Source organism: Anser cygnoides, chromosome 8 (assembly GCF_040182565.1).
Source record: "Anser cygnoides isolate HZ-2024a breed goose chromosome 8, Taihu_goose_T2T_genome, whole genome shotgun sequence".
NCBI lineage: Eukaryota > Metazoa > Chordata > Aves > Anseriformes > Anatidae > Anser > Anser cygnoides.
Genome location: NC_089880.1, coordinates 33,796,323 through 33,815,007, shown reverse-complemented (window position 1 = coordinate 33,815,007; position 18,685 = coordinate 33,796,323). Strand labels below are relative to the sequence as shown.

Here is an 18,685-nt window from a genome sequence, read left to right as displayed (position 1 = left end):
CTAAATATGAAGATATGTCAGGACCTTTCCACATGAAGAAATACACAGAAAAACTTCCATATTATGGAAGTGCAAATTTCTGAAAGCCTTTAATAAAGGACCTGCAACTGAAGACTGAGAACAGCAAATTAATTATTGCAGTGTTTGCAAGTACATAAGCTCAGACAAGTCAAGAAATACATTTAACAAAACAGAGGTAGACTTGTAACAGTGTACTCTGTACCAAAATTACATATTTAAGTCTTTTTAACATTGCACACTGGGCAAGTTATTTTTTCCACAGTACATTTAGCAAAAAAGTGATTGTTTGCACAAGAAAATGTGATGACTTTCCACATACTGAATATTTATAAAAAGAGGTAAAAAAATGGAAGAAAATTCTTAAGTTTTTAGTTTGTGTACATGCAATCTTCTTTATTCTGTAATCTGTGTAGGGAGATCTTCAAGAATTACAGCTGATTTAACAAATGAAGTTGACCACATCTCCTTCAGAGAAAAATTCCAACATTAATAGAAATTTAACCTAGTGTTCTACATTGTCATGCAGTATCACCCACATACTATTTCCCAGGGTGTCTCAGTCTACACTAGACTAGAAATTCTGAAGATAATTCTATTATGTTTATACATCATGGGAGAAAAAAATAGCAAATTCCTATCTACTGAAGAGTGACCACTTTGATATACAAGTGGCACTTGCAAAGGTAACCTGGAATGTGATTTTTTTAAGTTTCTATTTGACTTTACAAATAAAGATCAGTGCTCTTATTCCCTTGCACTCAACAAAAAGCCTACCATGACTTTTTTCAAACCTTGAAAGAAAAATTCCAGCCTTTGACCAAATAATTCATCAGGAAACTGGACAGCTAAAAGTGAAGTGCTTTTGTTTTTAAACCACATCTAAAAGATTTTGGAGAAATAAAGGTTTAGAAAAAATCATGTGAACATTTACACTCATTCTCTTTGATTTTCCATATAAGTAGAGGTCTACCAAAAAGTTATTGTCTATTTCTGTTCTGTCTTACTCTCTACTAACATGAATAGGCTGGATAAAACTAATCACTTGGTTTTAAAACTGTTGAACCAGCTTTAGACCTCCCTTAAGCATATAGACAGAGATTATCAAAGACTTCTCCTACACTACCTTTTACGGTGTACCAGAATACCATTCAGTCTCAGCCAATGTGTGGTAGATGTAAAGTAACAGGTTTCTGCAAAGACAAAAAGGACTTCATCCTTCAGAGAAATATTTCCCATGGCTAATTTTATTCTCAATTACACCATAATAAAGTGTTGTTTCAAAATCTACAAAAGCAGACTTTTAATCCAACAGCAACAAATTTAGGAACAGCATTATATTCAGCTGCAAGTCACTGTCCTCTAAAGACTTTCCCTAGAATGATTAATGTTAGCAATTTTCAATATATGTACACTCAAGGTATCTTCCATTTCAACTATCTGTGAAATTTTGCCTAAAGGGACTTCATCTATCAATAACTGAAAATTTTTTTATTTAATTGAACTTTGTTGTTGTTGCTTTCACTGGTATCAATTACTATCAGAAGTAAAAGCTTGCATCTCAGTATATTAAAGTAAAAGCAAGCATTAACAGACAATTAAATACACACGTGTGGCATTACATACATGGCTTAAGAAGGGGTTTTCCCCATATTCATTTAAAGTGCTTTGTGTGATCCACCATCAGAATATGCTTATGTAAAGACAGATACTACCATGGCTGATATTGCAGGAACAGAAGAAATTAAACCAAACTATTGCTTTGACTTGATTATTCAAATAAAAACTCCCAAGGTCCATATATTTAAATAAAGATTAGAAAGGTTTCTACACCTTATATACAACCAAAGAACATGTTACACTCAGATTATTAGAACAAGCCTGTTCTGATACAGTTTACAAAGTGACAAAGCTCACAGTAAAGCTACTGCTTTACTATAGTAATGTAAACACATCTCAAAGAAGAATATGCTAACAAGCTTCAGAGATGACTTCCAACCAGTAAAACCAAAACAACAGGGCATCAACCTTCTGTCTCTATAAGGCTTAGCTCACAAGCTCAGGCTGTACATTTATTCTTCGTAGGACATCATCTGGCATACAGAAGACAGGATTGACAGCCTTAATTTGTTCTTCTCCTAGTAAGGATAGTCCAGCAATTCCAAATAAAGTATGAAATGGATCCACCTGGGAGAAGAAAGAAAGTTTGTGTCCATTTCCAAAAAAACATTTTTTTTTTCGTTTGTATGGGATGAAGCTTCTGTTTGTTAGCAAGAGAACTGTAAGCCTGTATGGTGGAAGACAACACTACAGCTGCAAACTGTCACTTGTATTGCCCACCAACACACACCAGCACAACTCCCACAGCATGCAGTTAAGATAGTATGATCTACCCAGAGAGGCAGACGTGTCTCCATTAACAACAGGATGGCAGAAGCAAATACAAAAAAAAATTAATAGGCAAATACAGTCATCTACAAGTATCACTTCCATAAATTCCCCGTTTGGTCTTCAGCAACAGTATAATGTTGTTTAATGATCTCTGAATAAAGAGCTGTGCTGTAAAAATCTTGAGAGCAGCAACCTACTATGCTATAAAAGTGAAAAGAAAAAACACAAGGAAGGAAAAAGAAGAGTGCACCAGTTATTTGATATCAAACTATTCCCTCAGTGTATGAAGTTTCCCCAAAAGCATAAATCATCACATAACTGCAGCAGACTATTCAGTCTCATGGCATAAGCATCCTGCCAGTGGAGTTAATTGGCCATTCTATGAAATCAAATCTAAAATTACCTGGGATATATGGTGCACCATATATTCTGTTTGTATTAGTGGAACTTCTAGATCTTCTTGCAAAGGTTCTACGCTGCAGTAAACTGAGCAAAGTTATGTTACAGCCATATACGTGAGCCCCAACTGCATCACAGCCTAAAAGGTTGAAACTATACTAGTGTAACAAGCCTTGTTCCTCAGTTGTTTTGCAACCACATTACAGGTATGGCCAAAGCACATAGACATACATGCTTATTTGTTTCTTCCCAAAATTATAGAAGAGAAGGGGATAGGAAAAAAAAGTACATAAAATAATCATCAAGTACACTTGAGGACAGGTGAGAGACTTTCCTTGTACAGATGGGCAGGCCCAGAAGGGCACATGTTTCCAACCGATAAGTTTGCAAATTAAATGACAAATTCAACCTATTTATGAACAGACAGTATTCTTAGGAAGTATAGCTACTGCTGTTATCCTCTGCTCCTTTCTGGATTTTTTAAAGCAAAATACAAACAGGATAACCTGCTGAATTATAATGAGAGCTAGTTAAGTACAACCACTAAATTAAGTTACCAAGAACTAGTTGCTTGGAACTTAAGATGACAAGTGGTTCAAAATCTGAAATACAATCAATGTTAAATTACAAGGCTACAACCTAGAACTATTTTTTTTTTTTTTAAAAAAGGATCTGTCAGGAATTAATTCCTCCAGGGGCAATGCCAAAACCTGTACACATTGACATTTTTATGGAAGTGCCCGTACTTCAACGAGATGTGGTAAAAAAGACTGGTAAAAATAATAAAAAGACTGATAATATAACACCCAAAAAAAACCAAATGTGACAGCACTAGATACAGAAAAAAGACTCTGCAAATTTGTTCTTTTAGCACATCAGAAATAAGTTTAATCTCAGTCACAAAAGCATTAAGACTAAGTACCAAGCTTTTCTTGAAGCATTCCGAAGAGTCTTTCTGCAAGTTCCTTAGACATACGAAAAACTTTCGATGTTAACAATACCAAAACATTTTCCAAGTGACACACCAGAGTTAAGAGATTTCTCTCCTCCAAGTGAGAAGGGTGTATCAGCTCACAAAGAAACAGAAAGCTACTCCAGTTCTTACAGTCAGAATCATTTAGGTTGAAAAAGACCTCTAAGATCATCAAGTCCAACTGTTAACCATGTTAATGCATTTGTGGAGGAAAGACATTGACAGCTGTAATAAAAATAGCTAAGATTCCCCCCAACCTTTTACAAATAAGAAGCCAAGTGTTCTAGAGTAGTTGCACTACAATCTCATAATAAGTTTTATTTGACCCTTTGAAGATATGGTCTCTATTTGCCATTTTACCTGTACAATCACAATTACTTGAAACCATAGAAAACAGAATTGCTCTTTCAGGAGAGAGTACTGGGTCAGAGAAAAGGAAAAAAATCCATACCAGCAGCCTCTTCGTAATGTTATCAAAGTTTCTTCCTCCCTCAGAGCAATGCCAGTGAGAAGATTTATTTGGTGGCATTCTGAGCATTGACTTACATGGATCAGGCAAAAGCACCAACAGATCTGAAGACTACTTAACTTGTGGTCTCTAGATGCTTGCAAATTTTTAAAAAACAGAAGTCAGTATTTTTAGCAAGATCTAAGTGGTTTTGTGAGACAGTGTGGTATATGCTATGGGAACAGCAGCTGACTTCAGTGAGTGATACTCCAGAGCAAGTGCAATATAAAAATATCATGTGTTCCCCATGCAAGCCTTCTAAAGCAACTCTATTCTTTCCCTACTGCAGCATTTGCTGCAGCTCTGCAAAATGCTCAAATCTGGATCACAAGTTACATTCAAACATGAAACAATTTTTAAGTTTAAAATTTCTACTAAGTAAACTTTATTTAATTGAGGATTATTTACCATATCTCCTGGTCTGTCAGCAAATCCTCCAGTCTCCTCATCCTGGCAAGCCAAAATAAAGCAGCGCAGTTTCTCTCTGTCAATCCAATGTAGCCTACCAATCATCTTCAGAGATGCTAGAACCCACCATGAATAGCATACATCAGGTAACTGACAAATAGAGAAACAGAGCATTATTCAATTTTGTTTTAAACTTGATGTTGCCTATTTTTTTGGGGTGATTCTGCAAACTCCTAGCTGTGCTATCATAACAACATTGTATAAACATTGTATAGAAACAACACTTAAGAATTTCTTTGGGCGTATGAGAAGCAAGCTACTCAATGCAGTCTTTTTACATAACCTCTTTGCCTTTCCAAGAAAGCACAAGAATGTGATTGTGAAACAGTCTTCACCTTGTTTCACCTTGTGTGGGAAAGGCTAAAAAACTACAGCATCTTTTTCGTAAGTAAGAACAAGCTTCCTATCAACCATTTGGGGGGGGGGGGGGGGGGGGGGGGGGGGGAGTTGTATCTTTGCCAGTGGAGATTATTCCAGGTTACACCAATTTCTTACTGTGATAGGAAACAAATTATACCCAGGATTAACATCCAGTAAAGCACTGATTTTTGTACAAATCCTACAAAAGGGATCATTCCAGTGTCATAAAATACCCAAACCCTGATTTAATAGGACACTGGTTGCAGTGGTCAGCAAGACATACTTTAGTGCATACTTTCCTAAACTGAGGCTCCTAAACTATAAATAACAAAGGAGCGCACAAGTGCTACTGACAAAATGGAGAATCAAAATGAAGGATTGAATCCTTTGAGAAGTTTACAAAGCATTTCATAAAAAGTCATGACATTTCCCATAAAGCCATCAGCTTTAGAAAAATACTCTCAATTAAGCTTTGAACAAACAGAAGAAGCCACCTAATACCTTCTCTGGTCGTCCGTTGAGACCTCCAGAAGGTAACTGACGTTCACAAAGCCACCAACCCAACAAGTCAGCATTTATTTGATGCAACTGGTCCGTAATAGCCAGAAATCCTGTGCAACAATAGATCTAAAATTACAGACATAAGTGTTTTGTATATTTAAAAACTGAACACTTAGACTAAATGCAAGAAGATCTCGAAGAATATAGTCCTGCAAATGTGATACAAACATGACATAAAATAAGCACATTTCACCTTTTAGAAAAGTTCTGTTTTTCCATTAAAGAAAACCTAGCTTCTCATATCTACCTACCTATTTGTTCATTTAACTAAGGGACTAGAAATGGACATTTGGGAAACAAAGGTTCATCAATTGGCATCAATAAAAAATGATAGATGTCAAAAAACAAACACTTACAGGTACTATGTGATGCTTACCAATTTAAAACACTTTAATGTAAAATAACTCACCTGTCCCGCATGTGACTCAGAACCCGGTCTACAGCCAAATCCTCCATCGAAGTTCATACAGGACAGAACAAATTCTACTGCTTTCCCCACGTCAATAGTATCCAGTTTTCCCTACAAGTCACAAAGGCGACTAAATACATTGTATGTTCAGCCAGACTGATCAACAACAGAAGCTTCAGCTATACTCCAATAATGAAACATTGTACTTGTTCATGTGATGATTTAGGACTTACCAGAAGTGCAAGAGTTGCTGCAGCACAGAAGGAGAACCTTGTATCTATTTCTCCTAAAATATAGAAGTTCAGAATGAGTTATTTTTATGACTAACAGTACTTTTAAAATCACCACTGAAAATATGGAACAAATGTGCAAACAGCAACACAAATCAACCAAAATGTCTCCATACTCTTTCCTTTTACAACCAATGATTATTTCCTCAATTTACAAAGTGCATGTTACAAGTCAAATGATCTGTTTACTGCACTAACAGCAAACAAACTCTCTGCTGCCCTACTGGATAATGGCAGAGCAATGGACTCAAAAAAAAGAAAAAAATAGGACAACTCTTGATCTGCCTTCAACATTTCATGCTCTCTGATCCTTATGCATAAGTAGGCACTATTTTTGTTATTAGATCAAAAGTGACTAGAATTTCAAGTTTTCTTTAACATACTAACACCTGGAATTAAAACCAAAAAGACACACCTATTGCTGAGAAAGTATGTAATAATATAACTCTCCTAAAACATGCAGTGGAAAATTAGTATTTTAAGTTAATACTTAAAACGTAATCCAGGCACAAACATTTAACAAATGCTTTACAAATCCCCCTTTTTTTTTTTTGTCAAACTGATACAGGAGTTTCCTCCTTAAGAAATCTACAAACTAATAAAATGAATCCACACTGTTCTGTACTACATCAGGTATCACACTTCTTCAGTTGCAACTGCATTTTATGAACAAACCCACTGTGCATTCAGCAAATTTGATTCAGTACTTTAACCAGAAGGAGGCAGCAAACTACATCTGGTTTTAACACAGAGCATAACAGCTAACTTTACAGTAGCACAGATATACTACTGTGGTATTAACTGATGAATTTTACTAGAACAGTAACAAACAATAAGCAACCGACTATTACAACTTAAGCTTTCCATGGGGATAAGTATTTTTTAAAGTGACTAAATCATTATGCTACAGCTTAAAAGTTACCAGCTTTGTTCATAAGTAACTTATGTGCAGAAACAAGAATCACTATTAACGGAAGTTGATGAGAACAAAAGCAGGCTTTTTTCCTCATTCCCATGTAGTGAAAAATGTAGCCTGCACAGTTAAAGGTGATAACAGTGAGTTATGAAATAGCAAGCATAAAATATTCCTTAGGGAACAGTGTATCTGATGTATGAAAGTACTGTCAGATAGAAGTGCCCAAAGGTTTTCTACTTTAACAGCTGGACAATTTATTTTTAAAAATAGTAATGAAACTCACGTGTAGAATCCTTCAAAAATGAGTAAAACAAGACTTCATTCTTCACAAAAACACCTCTTCCATAACTCGGGAAATAAGTGTTCAAGCAAAAACACCATCCAAGGACACTTAAGTTCATAGACTTACACATGTCAACCTAGTTGCTTAATTTTAAAGATCTAAAAATTACCCCATTTGTCTCCAGCAAATGATCCATCTTCTTTTTGCAGGTTCTGTATATATTCAACAATTTTATTTACATCAACAACATGGAGACTATCATATAAGATAAGAATCTGGAAAGAAAGCCACAGTAAAAGTCAAAGAGAAGCAAAGGTTTTTCAAACTCATTTATTAAAAATAGTTTCTGGACTTGTAAGAGACTTTAACTGATTATGAATAGTATTTGCTAAGATTTATTAAAATTAGATCTGATTCTCTGCAGTTCATCTATCACTAGCGAAAAACTTCTGAAATTAAAATACAGACAATTCAAGCTGAACTCCAAGCTTGGTAACTTTCTAACTCCCAGCTCACCCTTTTAAAGCATAACCAGATTTATTTATTTTTGTTAGCATTACGTAAGACAGCAGATTTATTTGATTATAGGTGAAGTCTGTGATGGGATAACACCCTAGACTTCTAAACATATAGTTTGTGCAATGCTGCTATTTGTATATATGCAATTTAAACAGCCAGTAATATCACTTACAGCCAAAGCCTGCTAGCAGAGATTAGCTTCAAATAGTTAGCTTGGTTTTGTCTTTTTTTAAAGAAGTCTTACATTCAAATCTTAAATATAATAGCAAATTGTAACAATTCAATAAAAATATGAACAATATGAATAGACACAAACTGCACGATGAATATATTCTGAAGGAAAAATAAAGGTCATACTAGGGAATACAAAGATCTCTGAGCTAGCATTGATTTGAGCCAGTAAACCGCTATTACAGAATGTCATCTGGAAGCAACAATATTGCTTTTGAGCCCCAGATGGCTACACGTTTTTACTCACAACTTGCATAATTTGTGAAGAGTAATTAAGAATTTATTATAAATAGCATAACAGAAAGAACAATTAGAAGTAGGAAAAAAAATTGAAACTAATAAACACTATGTCAATCCCAAAAAATACCAACAACTATGAATACCTAGACTTAGCTGGAGTCTTCCAATTGCTAGCTACTATTTAACATAAAAATAATTATGGAAATGCAGAAAAACACAAAACACCATGCAACTCCATCAGAAAATCTAATACCCTTGCATGCTCCCTCAAAAGGAAATCTGAACACATTTCATTAATTGTGATCAAAGGAAGACATTGTGTGACCTTTTAAACATTCTGGATGTACAGATGGCACTAAACAGTGTTTGTGAATTGAGAATATGCGTGCTTGTTGTGACACGCTGGTTATGTGTAAAAACTTTAAACCAGGCATTTGCAATTTTCAACTCTCCATGTCTAGAGGTACATTACTATCAAAATACCTCCTAGTAATATCAGGTATTAATCTAAGAACTATACTTCTCTAACACAAATGTAAACAACCTCAAAATGTACCCCCTTCTCCATATATTTTCATAGAATCATAGAATATCCCAAGTTGGAAGGGACCCACAAGGATCATCGAGTCCAACTCCTGGCACCACACAGGTCTACACAGAAATTCAGACCATATGACTAAGAGCACAGTCCAAATGCTTCTTAAACTCCAACAGGCTTGGTGCCTTGACTACATCCCTGGGGAGGCCGTTCCAGTGTGCGAAAACCTTCTCAGTGAAGAGCCTCTTCCTGATATCCAGCCTGAACCTCCCCTGCCTCAGCTTGACACCATTCCCTTGGGTCCCATCAGTGGTGACTAAAGAGAATAGATCAGCACCTGTCCCTCCACTCCCCCTTGTGAGGAAGCTGTAGACCTTGATGAGGTCTCCCCTCAGTAGCCTCTTCTCCAGGCTGAACAGGCCAAGTGACCTCAGCCACTCCTCATACGTCTTCCCCTCCAGGCCCTCCACCATGTTAGTAACCCTATTTTATTAGGCTTTGTGAAAGGAATTTGATTGGAGAGCTTGGAAAAGCTCAAAGGCCGTAGCCTTAAGAAACTCTAGTTTCCTGGGTCTCAGAGTAATTCTAGAGCTGAAGTGGTGATGAACATCAACTTTAGATCAGATAATACATGCCAACAATCATCACTGACCCAAGAACACATTTTTCTGTCCTACCTAGGGGTTTCAAATCAAACACCATAGAATCCAAAACATCTTCTTCTTAAAACAGGATGTTTTAATAATGTAAATCATGTAAATAGTGTTAACTTATTTGTAACACTATATAAATATTTCTTCCCTGAGACTGGGCTAGAGATATATTGCACAAGCAAACCAGCAATTATTTAAGAGCTTTTGAACCTCTACGTACTATTTTCCACCACAGCTTGCATAAGAAGGAAAAAAGACTAGATGGTGAGAAATTAAATCTACAATGGAGACTGCTATGGTGAAAAAAGATTGACAGTAATATTTTTTTTTCCTCAGGGAAGGAGCACGCGTCAAATAAAACGTGTAGCAGACTGCTACGACTTTTTAGCTATACAGAAAAGAGCAGATTTGAAGAACACAGTGAGAACTGGCTACTATAAAGTGTCATTTGCATAATACTAAAATGTAAACACCCTAGTTATACACCTTTATGTAAACCACATATTTGTGTAATATTACATAATTATGTTGTAATATGCAGCAACTGTACATAAGTATTATACATGTATATATATGCACACACAAAAAAGTAAGAAACAAGCTTTTGAGCATATATATATATATATATATATATGTATAATTACTCCGGCCATACACATCTTTCACACCTCAATATACTCTAATAAGATCTTATAAATTCCAAAATTAATTATATACAGAATTTCAGCAAAACTTATAGCTAGGAAATATTTCAAGATGACTGTTACAAAATTTTTCAAAAATGCAAAGTCACCAGTAAATGAACATTACCATCACAACATCATCAAATCTGACAATTTTTTATAGAAGTGACACAGCTAAATCCTAAAGTTTTGTCCATTAGACTTTTTTTAAATAAGGTACTGAAATAGTTTTGGCCATTAATATCCAATAGTACCTGGCTCCTAAATCCGCAATCATCAAAATCATTAATTACAAATGGTTGTTTCTACAGTTACCCTGTTACTTTTACCTGGACAGCACTCAGGGTATACAGAAGATGAGGATCATGACCTATGCTGGCACTTATTCCACCACATTCATGTTGACAAGATTTGATGAAATGCAGAATTTCTTCTTTGTTCATTCGGTGCAGCTGTCCCATGAGATCCATGGCTGTCAGCCCCCAGTAAACACCACTCATCCTCAAATACTCCGACATACAGTACTCCTAAGAAGTGCTTTATTTTAGTTCTTCATCAGATAAGTACATCATCAAAATAGAGCAATGAAAATACATTTACAGTTTATAATATGCCAAATATTTTCCATCCCATAAAAAACTTTGTATGCATTAAGCCCCCATACTCTGTATATTATGTATGTTTGTGCATATACTTCATTCTCCTCCTTCTCTGTATTTTCTAGTTTAGGGCCATCAAGCTAAATGCCAAGTTAAACACGTGCAAGTAGTAAGCCACCAGTCCACTTCAGATCATTCGTTATTATCTTGGCATCCATGCTACCGTTCAAGTCACCACCCAACAAGTCTCAAAAATAATGATTCTATCATTTAATGAAACTCCCTGACAAGTGCCACAACCTGAAGTTTCACTAGAAACTGATTTTTTTTTTTTACCTAAACAATGGTTATATCACCTATACTACCTGTAAGCATTATTTTTTTCGTGCAGTTCTTTTAGCTGACATGTTTAACTACAGGAACAACAATGTTAAGCTATTTTGTGGACAGTAAGGATAATTGTAACCTTTCTTTCTCCCAGACACATAGTTATTGACATTTTTCACCAAATGGAATCCAACTGCTGCGGGTTGCATCCGATGACCTACACCTACAAAACTGATGCTAGTTGAAGTGTTTATCAAGCCCAGTAAGCACAAAGCTGTGCTGTGGTAAGACTCAGTACATTGTCCTATGAAGCAGACACATGTAAATATACATATACTCCTCATGCATTCTAATGGAAGAAGGAGCAACAAGTAGTACGTTTCCAAGGTCTCAGAGTAATTCTAGAGCTAAATTGATAATCTTCAAATTTGTGCTCAGATAATACATGCCAAAACTCATCACAGACCTGGGAAAATTAATAAAACGTTTTTCCTTTTATACTTTGGATTGCAGGGCAATAAACAATTAGCACATGAATGCACATTTAATCCATACTCAAAACAAGTAAATAAAGCTGATTAGTACTGTTAATAAAGCCACAACTGTGCTAAAACAAATTGATACCTACATAATCATCTTTCTTTGTCCCATACGAAGCTATGTAGTCCGCATGTTTCTCCCAAAGTAACGTGCTCGGGGCATCAGGTTTTATTACAACATCCTTCTGCGGTGTCCCCTTTAGTAAGTACCAACAAAACGTCAGATGTATTGTCAGTTCAAGAAATTACAGCATCTCTTGACGTTTAGGTATAGCTTAGTCAACTGGTAGCAAAAAGAGATATTTCTTTGTGTACTCTGAACATGGGGTTGATTCCATCTCACTTCTGTCGCTTTTCCGTCTGGCTAAATCCTTCCTAGAGGAAGGGGGCTAACAGACTTTTTTCAATAACGCTAAGAAAAGCGGGTAGTTTACCAATGATAAACTCAACGAGCAAAACGAGCCCTTCACCACGCGCCGGAAGGGCGCCGCGGCCCGAACGCAATTCCCAGGCCCGACGCAGGCCCCGAGACCCCTCAGCGCCGGGCCGCCGCCCGGGGCAGCCCTGCCGCGCTCGGCGTCCGGCCACCGCCGGGCCCGCCTCGGGCGGGCGCCAGGCGCGCTCCCCGGCCCGCAACGCCCCCGGACTCGGAGCGGCGAGTGCCAACAGCGCCGGCCCCGAGGCCCGCAAGGCCACTCGCCCGCGCCGGCCCCGCGGCCCGCCGAGCGGAGGCCCCGCCAGAAACCCGCGCGCGCCACCCCAAGGGCGCCGCCACCCTCGACCCGGGCCCGCTCGCCGCCGCGCCGAGCCCTACACCCACCATGCTCGCCGCCCGCACCGGAAAGGGCGCTGTGCCGCGGGGAGGGGCATCAAGTAGGGCCCGGCAAGGCCCCGCTGTAGCTGCCCTCGCGCTGCCGGCCGGGCCGCGCGCCAGCGGCCCCGCGCGCCCGGGCCGAGGCCGCGCCAGGGGTACGGCAGGGCGCCGCCGCCTGTGGGGCCGGAGTCGCGGCGACCCTCGGCTGCCCTAGCCTAGCGCGGCCGCTCCCGGCGGCCGGCGGCCGTTCCCGTCCCTGTGGCGGGCAGCAGGGCTGCGGCGAGGACCCGCGTCCGGGCGGCGGGCGGGGCGGGGCTGTCGCTTGGTGCTGGGGCCGAGGCCGGCTCTCGCTGAGATCGGCTGAGGCAGCCGGATATGGCATCTAGGCGGTGGCGTTCGGGCTCGCCGCAACCAAAGGTTATCTTAAAGCAACGCTGGGCGTAAATCTACGGCGTGGTAATTCCAATCGTGCACTTTCTTTCGTCGAGGTAAACACAGCAAGTATTTAGAAGTAACTTCGGTTTCCGTCTGGTACCTCGGTTCTACGGAAAAGCAAATGCGAGAATTGGATTATCACGGGACAGGTATAGAAAACGTTCATTCATTCAAAAAACAAACAAAAAAACCTTTGCTTCCTAATTAAAACCGATATGACCATGCTGTTAATTAAAACTGCACCAAAAGAGGAGTGGCCAGCAGGTCGAGGGAGGTGATTGTCCCCCTCTACTCTTATGTTGTGAGGCCTCACTCGGAGTGCTGCATCCAGGTCTGGGGCCCCCAGCACAAGAAAGGTGCGGAGCTGTTAGAATGGGGCCGGACGAGGGCCACGAAGATGACCAGGAGGCTGGAGCCCCTCTCCTATGAAGAAGGGCTGAGAGAGCTGGGGCTGTTCTGCCTGAAGAAGAGAGGGCTCCGGGGTGACCTTATTGCAGCTTTTCAGTCCTTGAAGGAGTCTTATAAAAAAGATGGACGGCAACTTTTTACTCAATCAGATAATAACAGGTCAAGAGGGAATGGTTTTAAACTAAAAGACAGGAGATTTAGATTATAGGTTAAGAGGAAATTTTTCCCTCAGAGAGTGGTGAGGCACTGGCACAGGTTGCCCAAATAGGTTGTGGGTACCCCATCCCTGGAGGTGTTCAAGACCAAATTGGATGAGCAGCCTGAGCAACCTGATCTAGTAGGTTGCATCCCTGCCTATGGCAGGGGGGTTGGAATTAGATGTTCTTTAAGGTTCCTTCCAACCTGAGCCATTCTATGATTGATTTGAGTCAGGCACACGCGAGAGACAGAACCATATCGGGCTGGAACACCATTATGAGACCATCCAAGAAAAATTATGTATAACGCTGACGTGCATAGAACAGTCAAAAATAAAGTATTTTTCAAAGCGTGGCAGATACTTAACCAGGATGCTACATTGTTAATCTTCCTGTGGTAAATAAGATGCTGAGTTATAATGCCTAAAAATTATTTAAAGAACTAATTTCCCAGGAAACCTACCTGAGAAATAAGCAATGCAAAACTCATACCTGTGGACAGCAGTTGTATCATGCAGCACTAAATTCAGGTAATGGATGAAAGACCACACTGAAGCACGAACATTTTGGTGAGAAATTGCAAATGAATTGACAGAACTATTGGGGTTTGAAGGCACTTCTGGAGATCATCTAGTGCAGCCCTCCTGCTTGCTTAAGCAGGGTCACCTAGAGCAGGACCACGTCTAGTTGAGTTTTGAGTATTTCCACAGGTGGAGATTCCACAACCCTTCCGGGCAACTTCTGCCAGTGTTTAACCACCCTCACTTAAAGAATGTTTTCTTCTGTAACATTTACAAATACGGTTTAATTCTCATCTGAGTTGAAGTTCTGCTTATACAAACCTTGTATTTCTCTTAAACTCCTACACCTCCGCTTGAAAGGGAAATAAAAAGTATTAATTTTTGGTGAGTGAATTAGGATGGTTTTCCAGGTACTATTTATTATTTGCTTACTGAATGTATCTGATTAAATATTCCTTGATTTTCTACAAATGTTACTGTTTATTTACAAACTGAAATGGGCTAAGCTGTGAGTAGACATCAGTGTTTAAAAAAAAAAAAAGTTAGTTTAGGAACATTCTACAACGTAGCAGTTATACTTGCACACATTATTGGTTCCTCTGTCATTCTTCATAAGTTTTTTCTGCTGCTGCTCATTTCCTGCAATGATTACTTGTATTTGCTGAAATAAAATATTTAGACCATTAATTCATCTTTTTTAAGTGCACAGACTCTAGCTTAAAGGAGGTAAGAAGAAGTTGAACTTTCTCCTAGGGAATTTGCTTCAATGGCAGTTTGAACCCTTGTACATCCATAAGCTAACTCTTCCCATAACAAGGCACACTTCAAATCTGCTACAGCCAAGACCACCTACAGTGGGAATATTTCATTTACTAAAATGGGTTTAAAGTAAAACATATTAGTGATTTACACAGAATAATTATGAAAAACACATTCCCCCATAACCTTTTGATTGTGCATTTTGTTTAATAAGACATTCCCATGCAAACTTTTTAAATAAAGTTTTCTGACAATAGTAACAGATAATTTCAAAATTTCACAGTTCCACGGCTAATGTGAGATTAATATGGGATAAGTTGCACAAAATGGTAAAAATGTACCACTTGAATTTTTTTGACTACTTGTAAGAATTTCCTTTGGAAGCAGAGAAATAGTTACAAAGGCTCCTGAGCTACCACAGCACAAAATCACAGAGTGCTTTGGGTTGGAAGGGACCTTAAAGATTATTTTGGGGGTTCTTTCCCTTCTAACGTGCATCACTTTTCTCATTTCAAATTTCATTTGCCATTTTAATAGTCACTCAGTCTCACAACCTTCTCCTGCAGTTCTTTGCAACAGCCTCATCTTTCTTACACTGAATAACTTAGTATTATCAGTAAACTCTATCACTTCACTGTTGACCTCCTTTTCCAGACTCTTTGTAGATATTCCAAATAGCAAAGACAGAGCAAAGCCGTGCTGCTTACTTTTCCCTACAAAACCTGATGATTTTTCAAATTCACTTTGGAAGCTCAGGCATTCTCTGTCAAGCATTCTCTATCAACCAAGCATCCCTTGTTCACACATTTATTAGCTGCCTCAGCAAACTCCAATTATTTTATGAGGTATGACTTCCTTTGACAGAAACCCTTCTCTAGCACATCACATTTATCTGTGTCCACTATTTCTGTACTTCTTACTTGCACTTAATTTACATGGTTTATCAGGCTTACTAGTACATATTTTTTCCAGATCTCTCTTGGAGACCTTTTAAAGAAATGGCATCCAACTTGCCTCTTGTAAGTTTTCATTTAATAACTGAATGATTCTGCACTGCAGTAGTCCAGCTATTTCACCCTTAAGTTTCCCTAGAATTTGTGGCTGAATAAATGGGATCTTCACAATTGCTCCTTTTGTCTCTTTGCTCTTTAACCTTGTTAATTTAATTTTTGAAAGAAATATACCCTCTGATGAGTCTTGAAAAAAAAATGGTCTCCTACACACAGTTCCCCAACTTCTTTTTCAGATAATATAAATGCAAAATAGAGAATCATTTAACATTTTTCCATGGTTACTCATATATTTAAGCAGTGCCAAAGTACTGCTGTACTGTGCCTAATCTAGATAGGAAAACTGTCCTTCTTGAATAAACTCTTAAATTGCTCCAGTCTTTGTCAGAGACTCGATCAAAATATGACCTGTAATTTCTCTGCCTAATCAGTTGACGCAGCACATGAGGGGAACATTAGGCAGTTGTAATCATGGTAGAAAATCTGGTCATAAATTGGTAAATCACGATGATTTAGCAATCATCCTGATTACATCCACACCTACTAACACTTGTATGTGTTAACTTTCCTAATTATTAAATTTGGATTATTAGTATGCAACTATTTTATGTAGAATCCGTAATTACCCATGTAAATATTATCTAATGCATTTTCTTTGCTTTATTTTACAGATTAAAAAGAATGTTTACTTACCACAGATTTCTGGTGTGTGTGAATTCATAAGACCAAGTTCCCAAGCCCATTTTATAAGTGGGAGAGGATACTGAAGGAGGAAAAATTACCTTCCAGTTCAGCACAGTTAACATTTTAAATTTTATTCAGATTAAGATAAAAATCTATTTTCCCCGTACTGTATGATAGATTCATCTCTCCAGTTTTGTCACATTGTGCAGAAACAGGAATAATGTCCTCCACAACAATTTTATGAGCAGCAGCTTGAAACTCTTTCTGCTCGTGAGTTCTATTAAAAAAAAAAAAAAGTCAAAAATTCCATATTATCTTTAATTTTGCCAGTTCTCAAATGATGAGAAAAGAGAAAAGCCTCAGTTTCTTCCAGGGCAATCCAAACCACCACTTCCGGGACAAAAAAAAACACCACTCTCCAGGAACAAAAAAAAAAAAAGTTGGTTAGTTTGTTACAAAATCAAGAAGAACACAGCCTATAATGTGTCTCAACATAGTGAAAAAGTATTTTCAGAAAATACTGAAAACATCTGTAAAGTTAAAAGAAGAAATGGAGGATGACCACCGCTAGGCATAGAAGAAGGAGAAGCTATGACATAACTGAACACCGATCTGCTAAGTGAGTTTATTAATAGTTCAGGACTTTATTTTCCAGTAGGCAACACATTATTCATTTGGAGTTTTCAAGAACCACAGCCATTGAAAAATGGTATCTTGCTTTCTTACTCAAGTTGTGTCACTACTATCACTGTTACACTGAAGAAAACAAAACAAAACAACAACAAAAAAAAAGCATCTAGAAAGACCTTGTTGCTTCAGAATTTTATACCTTATTTTATCTAGAAAAAGACAAGGTGATGTTGAAAAAATAGATAATTGTATTCACTTTTTTTTTTTTTAAGGAGCAGCCCTTGATACAGTCAAACATAGCTTTGCCAACAGATTTTTGTCTAAACTAGAAAAACTACTGATTTCAAAATAATGCTAAAGGTGATACGTCTATGTGAAAGAAGCTGTCAACTTTACAATAGAGAACATACATCTGTTGTTTTTTCCTGCCAGAGTGGTATGCAAGGTTAACACTGAAAGTTACTCTGAAAAAAATCATAACTCTCCCCACAAATAGCAATATGAATTGGACAGATGGGATTCATACTTGGAGTGGCACAAGTGATCAAGTGACAAAGGATCAGTTTTTAACATGTAAGATTTGGGTGACGATCTATTATTCTGTCAACTTTCCCATTGTTTGACTCAGTGGGACATTTAGATTCAATGACAAGTTTACTAGTGACACTCAAATGCAACTACCACAGCATTTCCTTGGTTTAGTATATAAGGCATTTCCTTGGTTTAGTATATAAGCTTTGTCACAATCAGAAATGTGACCATTACAGTGACAAGATCACCACTGGAATAATCTCCTGACAGGAAAAAGGGTATGACAAGAATACACATGCAAGTGAAGCAATCTTTATTACTTTAATGTCAAAAGAACTACACAACTTGTTCACAAAGCTGTACATCACAGAAAAAGATAGGACAACAATAAACTAAGGTCACTAACCTCGATTCTCCATCACATAACTCAGGACAAAAAATGAAGAGTTGTCAAAAACAGTTTGTTGCTGGGGTAATATGTCAGGAAGCTGGACTTGAAATACCAATCTCCTATGGTACGCATTAACTGTCAGCTTCCCCTTCCTAAAGCATTTTGTTTGATCTGTAAAACATCCAGCTGGCTTGAGATGAAGCCTTATTCCATAAATGACACTGTCATGGAAACACTTTGGACACTTAGGCTGTATCACTGGGGCTAGACCACACTTGTTGACTGTGAGCTCTGACTGAGGACCCTTCAACTTTTACGTAATTCACAAATGACTCTGGAAATGAGGAAACCAGAAAAAAGGCCAGCGCAAAAGCCAAACAAGGTACTACCTGAGTTTTGC

General features: G+C 38.1%; 1 protein-coding gene and 2 non-coding genes across 3 annotated transcripts; all 3 read right to left on the bottom strand.

Moving 5' to 3' along the window:
- Nucleotides 1-61: 61 nt before the first annotated feature.
- Nucleotides 62-12,880, bottom strand: RABGGTB (Rab geranylgeranyltransferase subunit beta). Its single transcript, XM_067001370.1, has 9 exons — nt 12,726-12,880; nt 11,995-12,102; nt 10,770-10,967; nt 7,746-7,851; nt 6,321-6,373; nt 6,088-6,198; nt 5,619-5,744; nt 4,698-4,847; nt 62-2,205 (listed from the first exon to the last, which is right to left on the bottom strand). Exons 1-9 carry the CDS (start codon nt 12,726-12,728, stop codon nt 2,065-2,067), a joined length of 996 nt encoding a protein of 331 aa, XP_066857471.1. The 5' UTR covers nt 12,729-12,880; the 3' UTR covers nt 62-2,064.
- Nucleotides 9,673-9,757, bottom strand: LOC125182599 (small nucleolar RNA SNORD45). The gene has a single exon (XR_007162679.1). It is a non-coding gene; the product is annotated as a small nucleolar RNA SNORD45 (small nucleolar RNA).
- LOC125182600 (small nucleolar RNA SNORD45) lies at nt 11,751-11,833 on the bottom strand. The gene has a single exon (XR_007162680.1). It is a non-coding gene; the product is annotated as a small nucleolar RNA SNORD45 (small nucleolar RNA).
- Nucleotides 12,881-18,685: the final 5,805 nt, after the last annotated feature.